Source organism: Aethalodelphis obliquidens, unplaced genomic scaffold, assembly GCF_003676395.1.
Source record: "Aethalodelphis obliquidens isolate GAN/ISIS:26980383/991018 unplaced genomic scaffold, ASM367639v1 scaffold49, whole genome shotgun sequence".
NCBI classification, from domain to species: Eukaryota; Metazoa; Chordata; class Mammalia; order Artiodactyla; family Delphinidae; genus Aethalodelphis; species Aethalodelphis obliquidens.
In genome coordinates this window covers 10,312,739-10,326,431 of record NW_020837993.1, presented here as the reverse complement: position 1 = coordinate 10,326,431, position 13,693 = coordinate 10,312,739, and the positions used below count along the sequence as shown (strand labels likewise).

Sequence of the window (13,693 nt, the reverse complement as noted above, 5' to 3'; positions counted from 1 at the left end):
GAGGGAGGGGAGGGAGGGGGAGGGAGGGAGGGAGGGAGGGAGAGAGAAAGAGAAAGAGAGAAAGAGAGGGAAAGAGAAAGAGAGGGAAAGAGAGAGAAGAGATTTATTATAAGAAATTGGCTCAGACAACGTGGAGATTGAGATATCCTAAGATTACAGTCAGCAAGCTGGAAGCTCAGGAGGACTGATGGTGTGGTTCCAGTCCAAATGCCAACAGGCTTGAGACCCAAGAAAAGCCAGTGTTTCAGTTCAAGTCCAAAGATAGGAAAAGACCAATGTCCCAGCTCAGTCAGTCAGGCAGGAGGAGTTCCTCTCACTTGTGGGAGGGTCAGACTTTTTGTTTTGTAGTCAGGCCCTCAACTCATTGGCTGAGGTCCACCCACAATGGGGAGGGCCATCTGCTTTACTCCGTCTAAGATTCAAATGTGAATCCCGGGACTTCCCTGGTGGCGCAGTGATTAAGAATCTGCCTGCCAATGCAGGGGACATGGGTTTAACCCCTGGTCTGGGAAGATTCCACATGCTGCAGAGCAGTTAAGCCCGTGTGCCACAACTACTGATTCTATGCTCTAGAGCCCGTGAGCCACAACTACTAAGCCCACGTGCCACAAGTACTGAGCCCATGTGCCACAACTGCTGAAGCCTGCACGCCTAGAGCCCATGCTCTGCAAAAAAGAGAAGCCACCACAATGAGAAGCCCGCTCACCGCAATGAAGAGTAGCCCCTGCTCGCCACAACTAGAGAAAGCCCTCACACAGCAACGAAGACCCAACGCAGCCATAAATAAATAATTAAAAATGTTAATCTCATCCAAAAACACCCTCACAGACACACCCAGAATAATGTATGACGAAATGTCTGGATACCCCTGGCCCACTCAAGTTGACATATAACATGAACTACCACAATCCTTCTCCAGGTTCTGGAAAAGAAATCTTAATATGTATTTGCCAGAGGAAATTCAGAAAGCCCTTATCCTAAATGTTTCACTCCAAATCAGCAAGGGTGGGAGATACTGGGGAGCATCTCCCAGGATCCACGGTCCCCCATGAAGCACATCCACCCCACATTGTGCCCTGCCTCACTTCTTGTCAAACAGATACTTTTGGACCCTTACTATTGAGTTTCCAGTGTCAGAAACTGGTGTTTCTGGTGTGAGAACAACAGATAGGAGAGAAAGCTGCGAAAGGCAAGGAAACTTCTGTTGCTTGGAAGTCATAAGAAAACCAGGCGAAAACATTATTTTCCTCAAGTGGGTTTGGTCATTTCTTTGTATTTTCAAACTCTCCATCTCTCACGAAACTCTGAAGATCCTGAATTTGTGCAAAGAATACTGGAGGCTTGCTGCACTGGTTTGCTCACTTGGAGGTCTTGGAAAGTTCTGGAACTCTGGCACTGGTTCGCTGTCCATGCCCACCTGCTGTCTATCCCTCCCCTCATTCTCATTTCAGCTCTGAGACTTTGTTTGAGTGTGTTGGCCCCCAGGGCAGCCACCTAGGTCTCCCCTGGGGAGGAGCAGGCTCCAAAGGGCGGGGACCACCCCCAGGCCAGCACTGCAGAGACCCTCGCAGGGGCCTGTATCTCCACCTGGTAGAGAAAGAAGATCTGAAGGTGCTGATTCTGAATCACACTTGGGGTCTCAGTGGCCCAGCCAAGGGTGCTGGGGCCTTGAGCTTCTACGTCACCCTGATTGTGCCTGGGCTCATGCGTGAGCAGGCAGAGTGTGGACAAAGCAGGACAAAGCAGCAGCTGGAGGCTCAAGGCCGGGCCGGGTGTGGCTGCTCCAGGCTTCACTGACCGCCTTTTATCCAGTACAGTCCTGCCCTTGGAATGGCCCGGAGGGCCTCCCGCCCAGGGCCCCGCGCTTTAGCACCCTGTTGAAGCTGCGCCTCTCTCCACGGGATGAGGAATCTGCGGGTCCAGGAGGATGTTCTCGCCTGGGTGCAGGCCACTCCTAAAGCAGGTCAGGCTACCAGAACCCCAGGGTTCCTGTCAGGGGCTGCCAAGGGCCCAAGTGGACTCTATCCTGGATCTGTGCCCCCAAGAGCAGAGGATGCCACCAATTTGCACATCCTTAGGCCCTGGCACAGCTGCTGGTGGGGTGTAGGTGGAGCGTGGGCGTGGTGTCCATATTTGCATGCACAGGCCCCTTGCCATGGGCTGGGAGCTAGGATGGGAGGAGGGGGTGGGCTGCCAGCTGGGGGCCAGCTCTCTTGGCATCGCCACATTCAGGTGCAAAACTCCAAGGAGTCTAAGAATTCTAAATTTGAAACTGGCTTTTCCTGCTGTTAAGAAGTTATATTTGTCAAGACAGGAGAGCAGAACATTCTCTCTAGCACTCGGCTAGCTTGGCTTATACCTTCTGAGTACTTAGCATCATGCTCTGTGGGTCTCCATCTGTGCTCTTGCCCTGGGCCTGATGGAGCCCCCAGCACCTGCACTACCAGGATCAGCTTGCCATTCGGCTGGATTCGGGGCCCTGCCACGTGGAAATGCTCACCCTGTGAACATAAAAGTCTACAACCTTGAGGGGGTTCTGGAGTCAAGGTGTCTGTGGATGAGCTGGAAGGCTCCCTGGGAGAAGAGGGCTGTGGAGGCTCAGAAAGAGGAAGGACAGTGCCTGTGGAGAGGACCGAGTGGGGTGCCGTTATGGGCTGAATTGGATCCCCCCCAAATTCTAACCCCCAAGGGGACTGTAGGTGGAGATGGGGTCTATAAGGAGGTAACTGAGTGTGAGGTTAGATGAGGTCATAAGGGTGGGCCCTGATCCCATAGGACTGGTAAGAGGAGGTCCCAGTAAGAGGAGGAGACTAGGACACAGATGGGTACGGAAGGAAGACGGTGTGAAGACACAGTAAGAAGGTACCATCTCCAGCCGAGGAGAGAGGTCTCAGGAGAAGGCAAGCCTGCCAACACCTCGATCTCAGACTTCCCAGCCTCCAGAGCTGCGAGGCAATAAATGTCTGTTGTTTAAGGCCCTGGGTGTGTGGTGTTTTGTTGTGGCCGCCTGAGCAGGCTTAATGGGATGGATGAAAGTGGGAGGCAGGTGAGGAGGATGGCGGGCGGGGTGGTGGGGGTTGGCGTGGGGCAGCGGCAGAGCAGAGAGCTGGGGGTGGGCCGGGCCAGGCTGCAGGAAGGACGGAAGTGGCCGTGCCTGGGGACGCAGACGAGGGACGGCGTGTGTGCACCAGGGCTGCGTGGGCCTCCCTGACTCCTGTGTGCAACTTCCCCTCAGTCTGTAGGAAGTTCCTGGCGGCACATCCAGAGGAGCGGGGGCGCCTGTGGGAGGCGGAGCCCCCAGGAGCCTGGGGCCAGCGAGTCAACATCTGGCTGAAGGTTCAGCTTCAACAGGCAAGGCGTCCAGATTGTGAGTCGGGGTGAAAGCATGCCCTTTGGTCTGGTTTTTTCCAGTGTCGGTAACGGAAGCACAGATTCACTGGTGCGGATCGAGTCAGGCTGCGCAGACGTTCTGTTTGTTGCTGGTGCAGGAATAGAGGAGGGGGTGCAACCCGGGCGGTGGCATCCTGGCCTTCCTCCACCTCCCATCCTGAACGAACCACACCTTCCAGACCCTCTTGCTCAAATAGATCTCCCCCACTTTAGCCAAATCAGAGACTGCGTGGGACTAAGGGTTCCCCGTTTCCAGTCGGAAAGGGTCATTGAAACATGCAAGAGGATTAATTGCCTCTGTCTAGCAGAAGGTCCCTGGAAAGCATTGTTTCCCGTAGGCAATGTGTGCATCTGGTAAAAATTCTAAGACACACGAGAGTTTGCTGGAAGAGCGAGCTCTGTCCCTTCTCCTCCGGGGAGGGTTCACGTGGGTGTGAGGCAGCCCTGTTACAGACACACAGGCCGTCTTCAGCGAGTTTGTGGCGGGTTTTTTTTTTTTTTTTTTTTTCGGTAGGCGGGCCTCTCACTGTTGTGGCCTCTCCCGTTGCGGAGCACAGGCTCCGGACGCGCAGGCTCAGCGGCCATGGCTCACGGGCCTAGCTGCTCCGCGGCACGTGGGATCTTCCCAGACCGGGGCACGAACCCATGTCCCCTGCATCGGCAGGCGGACTCTCAACCACTGCGCCACCAGGGAAGCCCTGTGGCGGGTTTTTGATGGATGGTGTCTGTGCCCAGGTGGTGGGTCTGAGGGCCGGAGGGGCAAACAGGGTGGCAGACACACATTGTCTTTAGGTCTCCAGGCTGCTTTCTGTCCGCGTTCCCTCCACCCCTCCCAGGTAGGGGAGGATGGCCTCAGCTGCAGCTGGAGGTGCAGCTGGGGGCAGGGCTGCAGGGGAGATGGGGGCGAGGGAGCGTCTCTTTAGATTCACCGGCCACGATGAAAGTATGGCTGAGATCCCTTCAGGGTCGAGTGCCTCTTCCGAGGCTGCAGGCAGCTCATTAGGGGGTGCATGGGCAGGCTGAGGTGCCAGGCTTTCTCTTCCTATGGTGACTGATTCCCCTGAGGTGACGACAGGGGAGAGCGCCTGGGAGTTTATTGATGATGATGGTGATAGGTTTTGCTCCTCTGGTGCCTTTCCGCTAGGAGGCTTAATGGGTCTTTACAGATATTAATGGGGTGACCGGGCACCTGGGAAGGAGGCTGTGGCAGGGCTGTGACTGTGATCCTAATGAGGCAGTTAAGTGACTTGCCCTGTGGCGTAGAAAGTTGGAAATGATGGGAAGCCAGCCAGGGTCCCAGGCCCTTGGCCGACCAGCCGTGTGGGTTTCTCACTGGGCTTCACAAAGGAGCCTGCAGCCCCCCTGCCTCCTGGCCTTTGTGGCTTGGATGTTGCACTTCCTTGGCTGGAAATGGAATAAAAAATGGTTTGCCCATCAGAATGTGGAAATCATGTGGAAATTGCATGGGCTGGAGGGGGTTTGCAGGGGAGGACGTTTTTGCATAATTGGGGAGATGGCTTCCTCTGAGGAGAATTCCACTGGGGGTTATTTCAAGAGCTGAGAGAGTTGGTGTGGTCTGGTCAGAGGAAATGAGCTAGAATTCAGATGCCAGCCCTGTCACTTTAACTCACTCTGAGATGCACCAACTCTCTCCTTAAAACGGCAAATGAGGGGACTTCCACAGAGAAGGTTCCAGAAGCGTGCTTGAGTCCCTTGAAGGAAGAAGGGTCATCATTATAATTAGGGATATAATTAGATTACCGAAACTATAATTTTTTGAAAAATTCTAAGTTGTGGTCTTTTCACTCCCTGTGTAAATCATGGCTAGTTCCCAGTTTCACCCACACCTCCTGTATCCCCCCAGGGCCAGCAGTCAGGATTTTAATTCACTCGTGAAGGTTTTCCGCCAACCAGCTTCATTTTGTAACAATTTTGTCAGTCGACGCTGACATTCAGGTTTTTTCCAGGCGGGCCGGCTAGTGGGGGCCACAGATGCGATCACAGATTAGCCCAGATGCTCAGCAGTTTCTCTGTTTTTGGTCTGATTCTCTCCTCACGGAAATCAGCAAATGTTAGCCCACTGGGTTTTCCCACCCATCACCGAACAATGCAGATTCTGGAATCTTCTCTTCCTTGGAAATGTCACGAGGCCACTTATTTTAATTTTAGTTTTAATCAGTTATTCTTAGAGTTGCTTTCTTGAATTGTTCTGTTTTTCAAATTCTATCTTTTGTCCCTTTATTTCTGACTATTATTTAGGAGGTTTCCTACAGTTTCATGGGCCACAGAAATAGAACTATAAGCCAGAAGCCCGGTGGGGCCCGTTGCTTTTCACATTCTAACTAAGGTGTGGACATATTACAACATTCCACAACATTTCAGCGGGAAATTAACTTCTCCTTTCAAATGTTTTAAAATCTGTTTTTGAAGCAGTGTCATTTGTGGACTGGGGATTTTAGAGTTTGCACGGTCCTGAGTGTTGATAACATCTGTGGCTTATAAAGGCCCTGAAAATATTTACAGGGTTATTCAGACCTTTTGAGAGAAGGAGTTTGTGGGAAACTTTTTTCTTCCTATACTCAGTTACATATGAAGCCTTTGAAACTTGACCAATAGGATCAGAATTCTGTCCGATGTGACTTCCCCATTAGCTTGCACATGCCTAAGTTTCTTTACTGGTGGGGGGGGGGGGATGAAATTGAATACGTCAACAGTTGATTTTTTTGTTGTTGTTGTTAACGGAAAAAGTTGCTGGAGGCAGGAAGTAATTGCACACAGATTAAAAAAGAATTTTTTTTTCATTTTTAGGTTATATTTTTGCTTTCTTTCCAGGTGAAGTTTTAATAGATTCAGCTGTCATCCATGGGGAAAATACTTTTCTTCTGTTTGTATTTAATTTTTAAAGCTGGAGGGAATGTACATAAAGAGATGTGAAATATTTGAGCTGAGGAAGTGGGGTCATTTTTCTAAAAGCCTGATGCTTAGCAGACTGCAGCTCTAACTTGTTTCAGCTTGTTCTGGAGAGTCAGGCATTACACAGAGCAGTAGCAAGAGCAAGCATATGGGGGTGAGCCAGGCTGGGAAGGGCAGAGAACAGAACCACCACGCTGGATGGGCTTTTTGGTCTAATGCTGCTCTTTGAAAGGTTGTGTGGCTCCCTCTAGTGGCCACTGTTATCTGCTGCAGCATCGGATGGTAAATCATAGGCATCTGCCTTTGACCTACCTGTGTGACTGCTTCTCAGATTCTCATCCTCGTGAGTCCAAATTATCATTAATTTAAAAAAAAGTATTGCACCTTCATTGCTTAGGAATAAAGTACAAGGGAAAGTTTGATAGCTATTAACATACTTCCATCCATAACACATAACACCAAAGTTTCACACATCAGGAAAGGAAGAAAGTTGATAATGGATTATCTACTTCATTCTCATATTCATTCATTCACTCACTCATTCAGTTGATTACTGTTAACAGAGCATTTCTCAGCACTGGGAAGTGTCCAGGTGATCCGGATACAGTAGTCAATGAGGCTGGCTGAGAAGTATCTGAGCTCATTTATGAGCTTATGGTTTTTGTGAAGGAAAGTACATGGGCAGCTACTACTGTATTATATAAAATCTTACATATCAGAGAAGGCTAAAGAGGACTGGCATTTTTAGATGCTTATGATTCAATTTTGCCAAACCAAATTTTCCTCATTTATAGAGTCTGGAAATAAACTTTAAACATTTACTTATATAGGTAACAAGTAATATTCTTTATTCGAAAAATGTGTTTCATTTGTATTTTCATGTGTTTCATTTGTATTTTCAGCTCAAATGGAAAACTGCATATTTTTTTCTTAAAGGATCTGAACCCCTCACCACACCTCCACATATGGATTTTGGGGTGTGGGGAGGTGCACAGTAGGATAAGAAAGTCACCCCCTTCCAAGTTGGTACTGATTTGGTAGGAGCGGGGAGAGAGGCTGAATTAACATGTGTGATTATGGTCTTTCTTGTGAGTAAGAATTCCAGTGAGCAAAGAGGGGGGCCAAGGAATAGAATGGGAGATCTGACTGCATTTAATGCCTGAATAGTTGGGAGAATAGATCAAAATTCCAGCTCAGAAATGCTTGAATAGAACCACTCTCCCAATACCTGGAAGGTTTTCCTGTCCTTGGGGGGCATGTAGCAGGTGTCAGGGTGAAGGTCAAAAGGATAGAACTGGGTCGTGGGGTTCCTTGCTTTTGGAAGTGTCCCCATTATATTATTAATCTTTTGACTGTCCAGTCCCTTGGGAGTCACCCCATTTGCTCACCCCACTCTCTTGCTTGGGGAGGGCAGCTCACCCAGGAAATTCCAAGGAGGAAATGACTGCTCTTGGGTGCACTTCTCAAGACGGTGGACCCGGAATATCCCATAATGGAGAAGACAACAAGGTACAGTGACAAATGTGTGTCATTCTAGGACTAGTCCTTGTGTCATGCTCATGAAGTTTCCTAAACGCCTCTGCTCTGGGCTCCTCTGGGGCAGTAGGCCCTTGACTTACGCTCAGAATCTCCGAGCTGCAGTGGAAGGAGAGGCCGTTGCAATTAGACTTTTCACGGTCCTCTTCTCTAAGCTAGACAAGCTCTGACAAAGCCAAAACTAAACAGAGAACACATGGGAATGAGCCGTAATTTTGCATTGTTAAGGAAATACTGAAAAATCTGAATTTCAGATTCTGTGATGGACCAGTATCTTTCAAGCAGAACTAATGTGTGGACAAATTTATCTTTCTTTCCTTCCCCGCCCCTCAAGCCCAGATGCTAGAAAATGGAATAGGGCATTAGGTTATGAGATGGTTCAGAGCAATGGTAGACAGAACCGCGGGTAAGGATGGTTCCTGAATATTCCTTGCTGGCCTGTTGTCGTCAGTAGTTTATAAGATTTTGGAGCGATACGATTCCATGAGTATTTTTCTGAGGCCAAGCCAGACACTTGTCCACACAAGGTGATTGTGCTGACATCCATTTGCTGGCGTGGAAGGGCCTTTGCTCTGGAATCCCTAAAGAAACGATAATGACATTAAACTCCAAAACTTACAAATGCATTTTGTGGGGAATGCTGCTTATATTGGAAAACAGATGGTTCTGGGATAGAAGACTCAACATCAAAGGCATAAAACATCTCAGAAAGTGCTGGATTATCTTAGAAAAGCTGACTAGTGTCTGACATCAGTTCTAGCCATCTGGCAGAGGAGGGCCTTCCTGTTCCTTGGGTCACAGTGGAAAGATGGGCTGTCAGGCTACTGAACCGAGCGTGTGCTTTGCCTCTGTGCTAATCTCTGACTCTCCTTTTAAACGTTGAAGGCCGTTAGAGGAAGCAGGAGGTGTCCAGTGTGACCTGACGCCTGCGGGCGTGTGTCTGGGGAAGTCTGCGCTTCCCCACTTTTATAGTAGTGCCTCCTTGCCTTGTTCTCTCTTGGATCTCCCCGGGCCAGGACTTCATGTCCCACCACTAAATATATGTTCCCATCAGTAAACCTGTGCTCAGAGCATCTTATGTACAGAACACGGTGTCCCCGCGGCCGGCCTGGTGTGTGAACCTGGCTCGCCTGCTCTGACTCTGAGCTCGCGGTGCGGGGCGCAGCCAGGCCTGTGTTAATTGGGATGCTCTGTTGATTCTTTTCTGGTTTCAGGAGAGGATCAGTGGAGAAGAAGTGGAGAAGAATGATCAAGATTGCGCAGTGACAGAAGCAGCTGGGTGGCTTGCGAGAGCATGCTGGGCTGAGCAGGAGGGGAAGGAAGCCAAGAGGACGGCGGTGGATGCTGGGCTGCCCCCAGGGTCGTGGCGGAAGCACATGCGTCCTAGCTCCTAACCCCTAACTCGCAGAGGCTGAGCTGAGTCCACCGAGAGGCTTGCCTAGGCTCCAGGGGACGTGGGTTTGAGAGCTACCTGCCACTCCATGCTCCTGTCGCTGGGAGCTGGCCTCTGTCCTTGCTGTGCTGTCATTTGAGGAGCAAATGACCACACAGACCTTCCTACCTCAGGCTTGATGTGTGGGCTCAGGTGATGGGAAGCCTGAGAAGCCCCCCATTTAATCCGAAGATGCTGTACAGGGACAAGTAATCATTTTCCCACGCTCAGATTTCAGAAGCCCATTCGTTAAACCTAACATGGTTTCTCTTGCTCAGGATGAATTTGTGAAGACTGCACTGGAACCACATGACTACGCCTCTTTCTTCAGCACAAGGAAGCCCAGGGCTGCCCCGTCCACACTGCAGAAATCCCTCTGGGGTTTGCCCATGACAGCTCTGCTGTAACTGCGAGACCCCAGACACCAGAGGGGTTTCCAAGGAGACATGTTTCTTTCTGGAGAAGCTTCAGCCACGTCGGAAGCTCCCTGAGGTCAGGACCAGGCTGCCTGGTGCACACCCAGGCCTCTGGCTCACGTCTGGCTGGCGCAGGAGGCGCTCAGAGTGGACTCCAGGCGGGCACCAGGATCGTAGCAGCACCTACTTCCCAAGGGAACCACCAGAGGGGACTTCAGGCTGATGGCCCTTCTATAGTATTGGTGACTTCAGCGGACAGGCTTGTGCTAATAAAGGTGACTGTAAAGGTGACATCCTGGCCTGCATGTGACAGCAGCCCCCCTTTCTACATACCTACACAGCCCTGCTCCGGCACGTGCCCAGCCGCCGTCAGGGTTCCTGCCCCCCCAGACCTCAGTGAGGACAGGCGAGGCTGGCCGTGGCAAGTGCTGAAGCCTGTTCACAGGGCAAGGCACAGTCCAGGCAGCTTCACGAGGTCTCAGAGCCTGTCTCCTGAGATCGGGATGGGCTTTCTCCGCAGTCAGCATGGGCTCTCCCAGGGTCAGCAGGATTCTTTCCAGGGAAGGCTGGTCAGGTCGTCCTGGGGCGGGCAACCCAAGTGCCGCCTTGACTTCTGGGGAGTGCAAACCTGATTGTATCACCAAGGACACCCCACCCCCTCTGTGGCTCGACACTGTCTTTGCAGCACTCAGGGCCTGTCACAGAGGGCCCCGCTGACGCCGCACCTGCCTCTGGGCTCGCCCGCCCTGTCTTCTGTTGCCTGGCTGCCTGGGCCTCTCCATCCTCAGACACACCAGGGTCTCACTTAGGGTCTGCTGGGGGTCTTTGCCTTCCCCGCCCTCACCACTCCCTCCTGCACACATGCATGTGCGCGCGCGCACACACACACACACACACGAACACACGTTAGTCAGGCTCATTCCTGCTTACACATCTGGTTTCAGCTCGGGTGTCCTCTCTTTCCCACATGGCCTCTAAGCACTCGTCACTCGCTGGGCCTCCTTGAGCCTCCACCAGGGTCAGCCTGGGGTGGCTGAGTGTCAGCTCCGACCTGGCCCTTGGTAACTGGTGGGGGGTGGATGGTAACATGTCACCTCAGGAGTGAGGGGTGACACCTTCCTTCTGTTCCTCTGCTGCTAGACCCTGGAGAGGTGGGTGGAAGGACAGTTTCAACCTTTTAGGGATTTAGTGAAGTCCATCCTGGAGGCTGGGGGTGGGAAGAAGACGACCGGTGCCGAGTGCTGGCAAGATACTTACTTGCTGCTTCCCTGAGTGGTTAAAGGGTACATGGGGTGGGACCTCTGTTACTTATTTACTCACCCATGTGTCCATCCATCCATCCTCCCACCCATCCATTTCCCTGTCCCTCTCTTGCTCTCTCCCTCCATCTCTCCGCTCATCTTCCCACCCACGAATTTACCCATTTGTTCACATCCATCCATCCATCCATCCATCCATCCATCCATCCATCTATCCATCCTGCTGTACAATAGACATTCAGTATGCTTGCTCAGGGCCAAGCCCTGTGCTGGGCACAGGGGACATACAGATAAGTGAAGCATGGTCCCTGGACTCAAGGAAACTTTTCTGGAAGGGTCCCTCCTGGAATCTTCCAATACGCTTGTCTCTCTCACATTCGTTAGAAAGAGGGATGAGTCCAACTGAACAGAAAGTTTAGAGCTCCGTACGGAGATGTAAAGTCCCCCAGTGCATGTAGGCTCTCTGGGAAGGAGGCACAGTGGTCTCAAGTCTGTAGTGGAGGGGCTGCTGTGTGTGACGTCAGACGTAACCTTTCACACGTGGTGTAGATGTGAGCTGTGAACATTTCACTGTTTGAGACAAATCACTGGTACTTTCTGTTTATGAGGAAATGAACTGATCAAAGTGGCTCAGGGGTTTGATGAAGTTACTATCAATAAGAGAATCCTCCCAAGGAAGAAAAACTGATGTGTTGATGTAATTCATTTAAAGATGTACGAACAGGGCTTCCCTGGTGGCGCAGTGGTTGAGAGTCCACCTGCCAATGCAGGGGACACGGGTTCGTGCCCCAGTCCGGGAAGATCCCACATGCCACGGAGCGGCTGGGTCCGTGAGCCATGGCCGCTGAGCCTGCGCTCCACAACGGGAGAGGCCACAACAGTGAGAGGCCCGCCTACCGAAAAAAAAAAAAAAAAAAGATGTACGAACAAACCACATGGCGTTAGAGAGAAACGTGGAGCTCAGAGCAGCCTCTCCCTGGCAGCACACAGCCCTGTCGGTGTGGGGCTCTGTGCAGGGTTCCTTCCAAGTGGCAGGGGTGCATGAAGACTGTCAGATAGGCTGTGTGCGTGGTGTGTTTTATTTTTATTTTTTAAAAATCTATTTATTTTTTTATCGGAGTATAATTGCTTTACAATGTTGTTTTAGTTTCTGCTATACAATGAAGTGAATCAGCTATATGTATACCTATATCCTCTCCTTCTTGGACCTTGGATCTCCCCTCCCTCCCCCATCCCACCCATCTAGATTGTCACAGAGCACCAAGCTGAGCTTCCTGTGCTTTATAGCATGTTCTCGCTAGCTATCAGTTTTACACATGGTAGTGTATATATGTCAATCCTAATCTCCCAATTTGTCCCACCCTCCCCTTCCCACCCTGTGTCCACACGTCCGTTCTCTACGTCTGTATCTCTATTTCTACCCTGCAAATAGGTTCATCTGTACCGTTTTTCTAGATTCCACATATATGCGTTAATATACAATATTTGTTTTTCTCTTTCTGGCTTACTTTGCTCTGTATGACAGACTCTAGGTCCATCACATCTCTACAAATGACCCAATTTCGTTCTTTTTTATGGCTAAGTAATATTCCATTGCATATATGTACCACATCTTCTTTATCCATTCATATGTTGATGGACACTTAGGTTGTTTCCATGTCCTGACTATTGTAAATAATGCTACAATGAACATTGGGGTACATATGTCCTTTTGAATTTTGAATTATGGTTTTCTCAGGGTATATGCCCAGTAGTGGGTTGCTGGGTCATATGATAGTTCTATTTTTAGTTTTTTAAGGAACCTCCATACTGTTCTCCATAGTGGCTGTATCAATTTACATTTCCACCAACAATGCAAGAGGGTTCCCTTTTCTCCACACCCTCTCTAGCATTTACTGTTTGTAGAGTTGTTTTTTTTTCTGTCGGTACGCAGGCCTCTCACTGTTGTGGCCTCTCCCGTTGTGGAGCACAGGCTCCGGATGCCCAGGCTCAGCGGCGATGGCTCATGGGCCCAGCCGCTCCATGGCATGTGGGATCTTCCCGGACCAGGGCATGAACCCGTGTCCCCTGCATTGGCAGGCAGACTCTCAACCACTGCGCCACCAGGGAAGCCCTGTAGATTTTTTGATGATGGCCATTCTGACTGGTGTGAGGTGATACCTCATTGTAGTTTTGATTTGCATTTCTCTAATAATTAGTGATGTTGAGCATCTTTTCATGTGCCTCTTGGCCATCTGTATGTCTTCTTTGGTGACATGTCTATTTAGGTCTTCTGCCCATCTTTTAATTGGGTTGTTTGATTTTTTGATATTGAGCTCCATGAACTGTTTGTATATTTTGGAGATTAATCCTTTGTCAGTTGCTTCATTTGCAAATATTTTCTCCCATTCTGAGGATTGTCTTTTTGTCTTGTTTATGGTTTCCTTTGCTGTACAAAAGCTTTTAAGTTTAATTAAGTCCCATTTGTTTATTTTTGTCTTTATTTCCATTACTCTAGGATGTGGGTCAAAAAGATCTTGCTGTGGTCTATGTCAAAGAGTGTTTTTCCTATGTTTTCCTCTAAGAGTTTTATAGTGTCCAGTCTTATATTTAGGTCTTTAATCCATTTTGAGTTTATTTTTGTGTACAGTGTTAGGTAGTGCTCTAATTTTATTCTTTTATATGTAGCTGTCCAGTTTTCCCAGCACCACTTATTGAAGAGGCTGTCTTTTCTCCATTGTATGTTCTTGCCTCCTTTGTCATAAATT

At 49.9% G+C, this 13,693-nt stretch overlaps 1 protein-coding gene across 4 annotated transcripts in view; it reads left to right on the top strand.

The window, feature by feature from the left end:
* FAM169B (Protein) overlaps window positions 1–10,495 on the top strand; it is an 84,116-nt gene extending 73,621 nt beyond the window's left edge. For 2 of the 4 annotated variants that reach the window (XM_027083180.1, XM_027083182.1), the window contains 3 exons: window positions 3,236–3,367; window positions 7,718–7,812; window positions 9,054–10,495. In XM_027083180.1, coding sequence (XP_026938981.1) covers window positions 3,236–3,367; window positions 7,718–7,812; window positions 9,054–9,233 — 407 coding nt within the window. In that variant the 3' untranslated portion in view covers window positions 9,234–10,495. The remainder of the gene's footprint in view (window positions 1–3,235; window positions 3,368–7,717; window positions 7,813–9,053) is intronic. The other 2 variants (XR_003428014.1, XM_027083181.1) reach the window with 2 other exon arrangements.
* The last annotated feature ends 3,198 nt before the right edge of the window (window positions 10,496–13,693 follow it).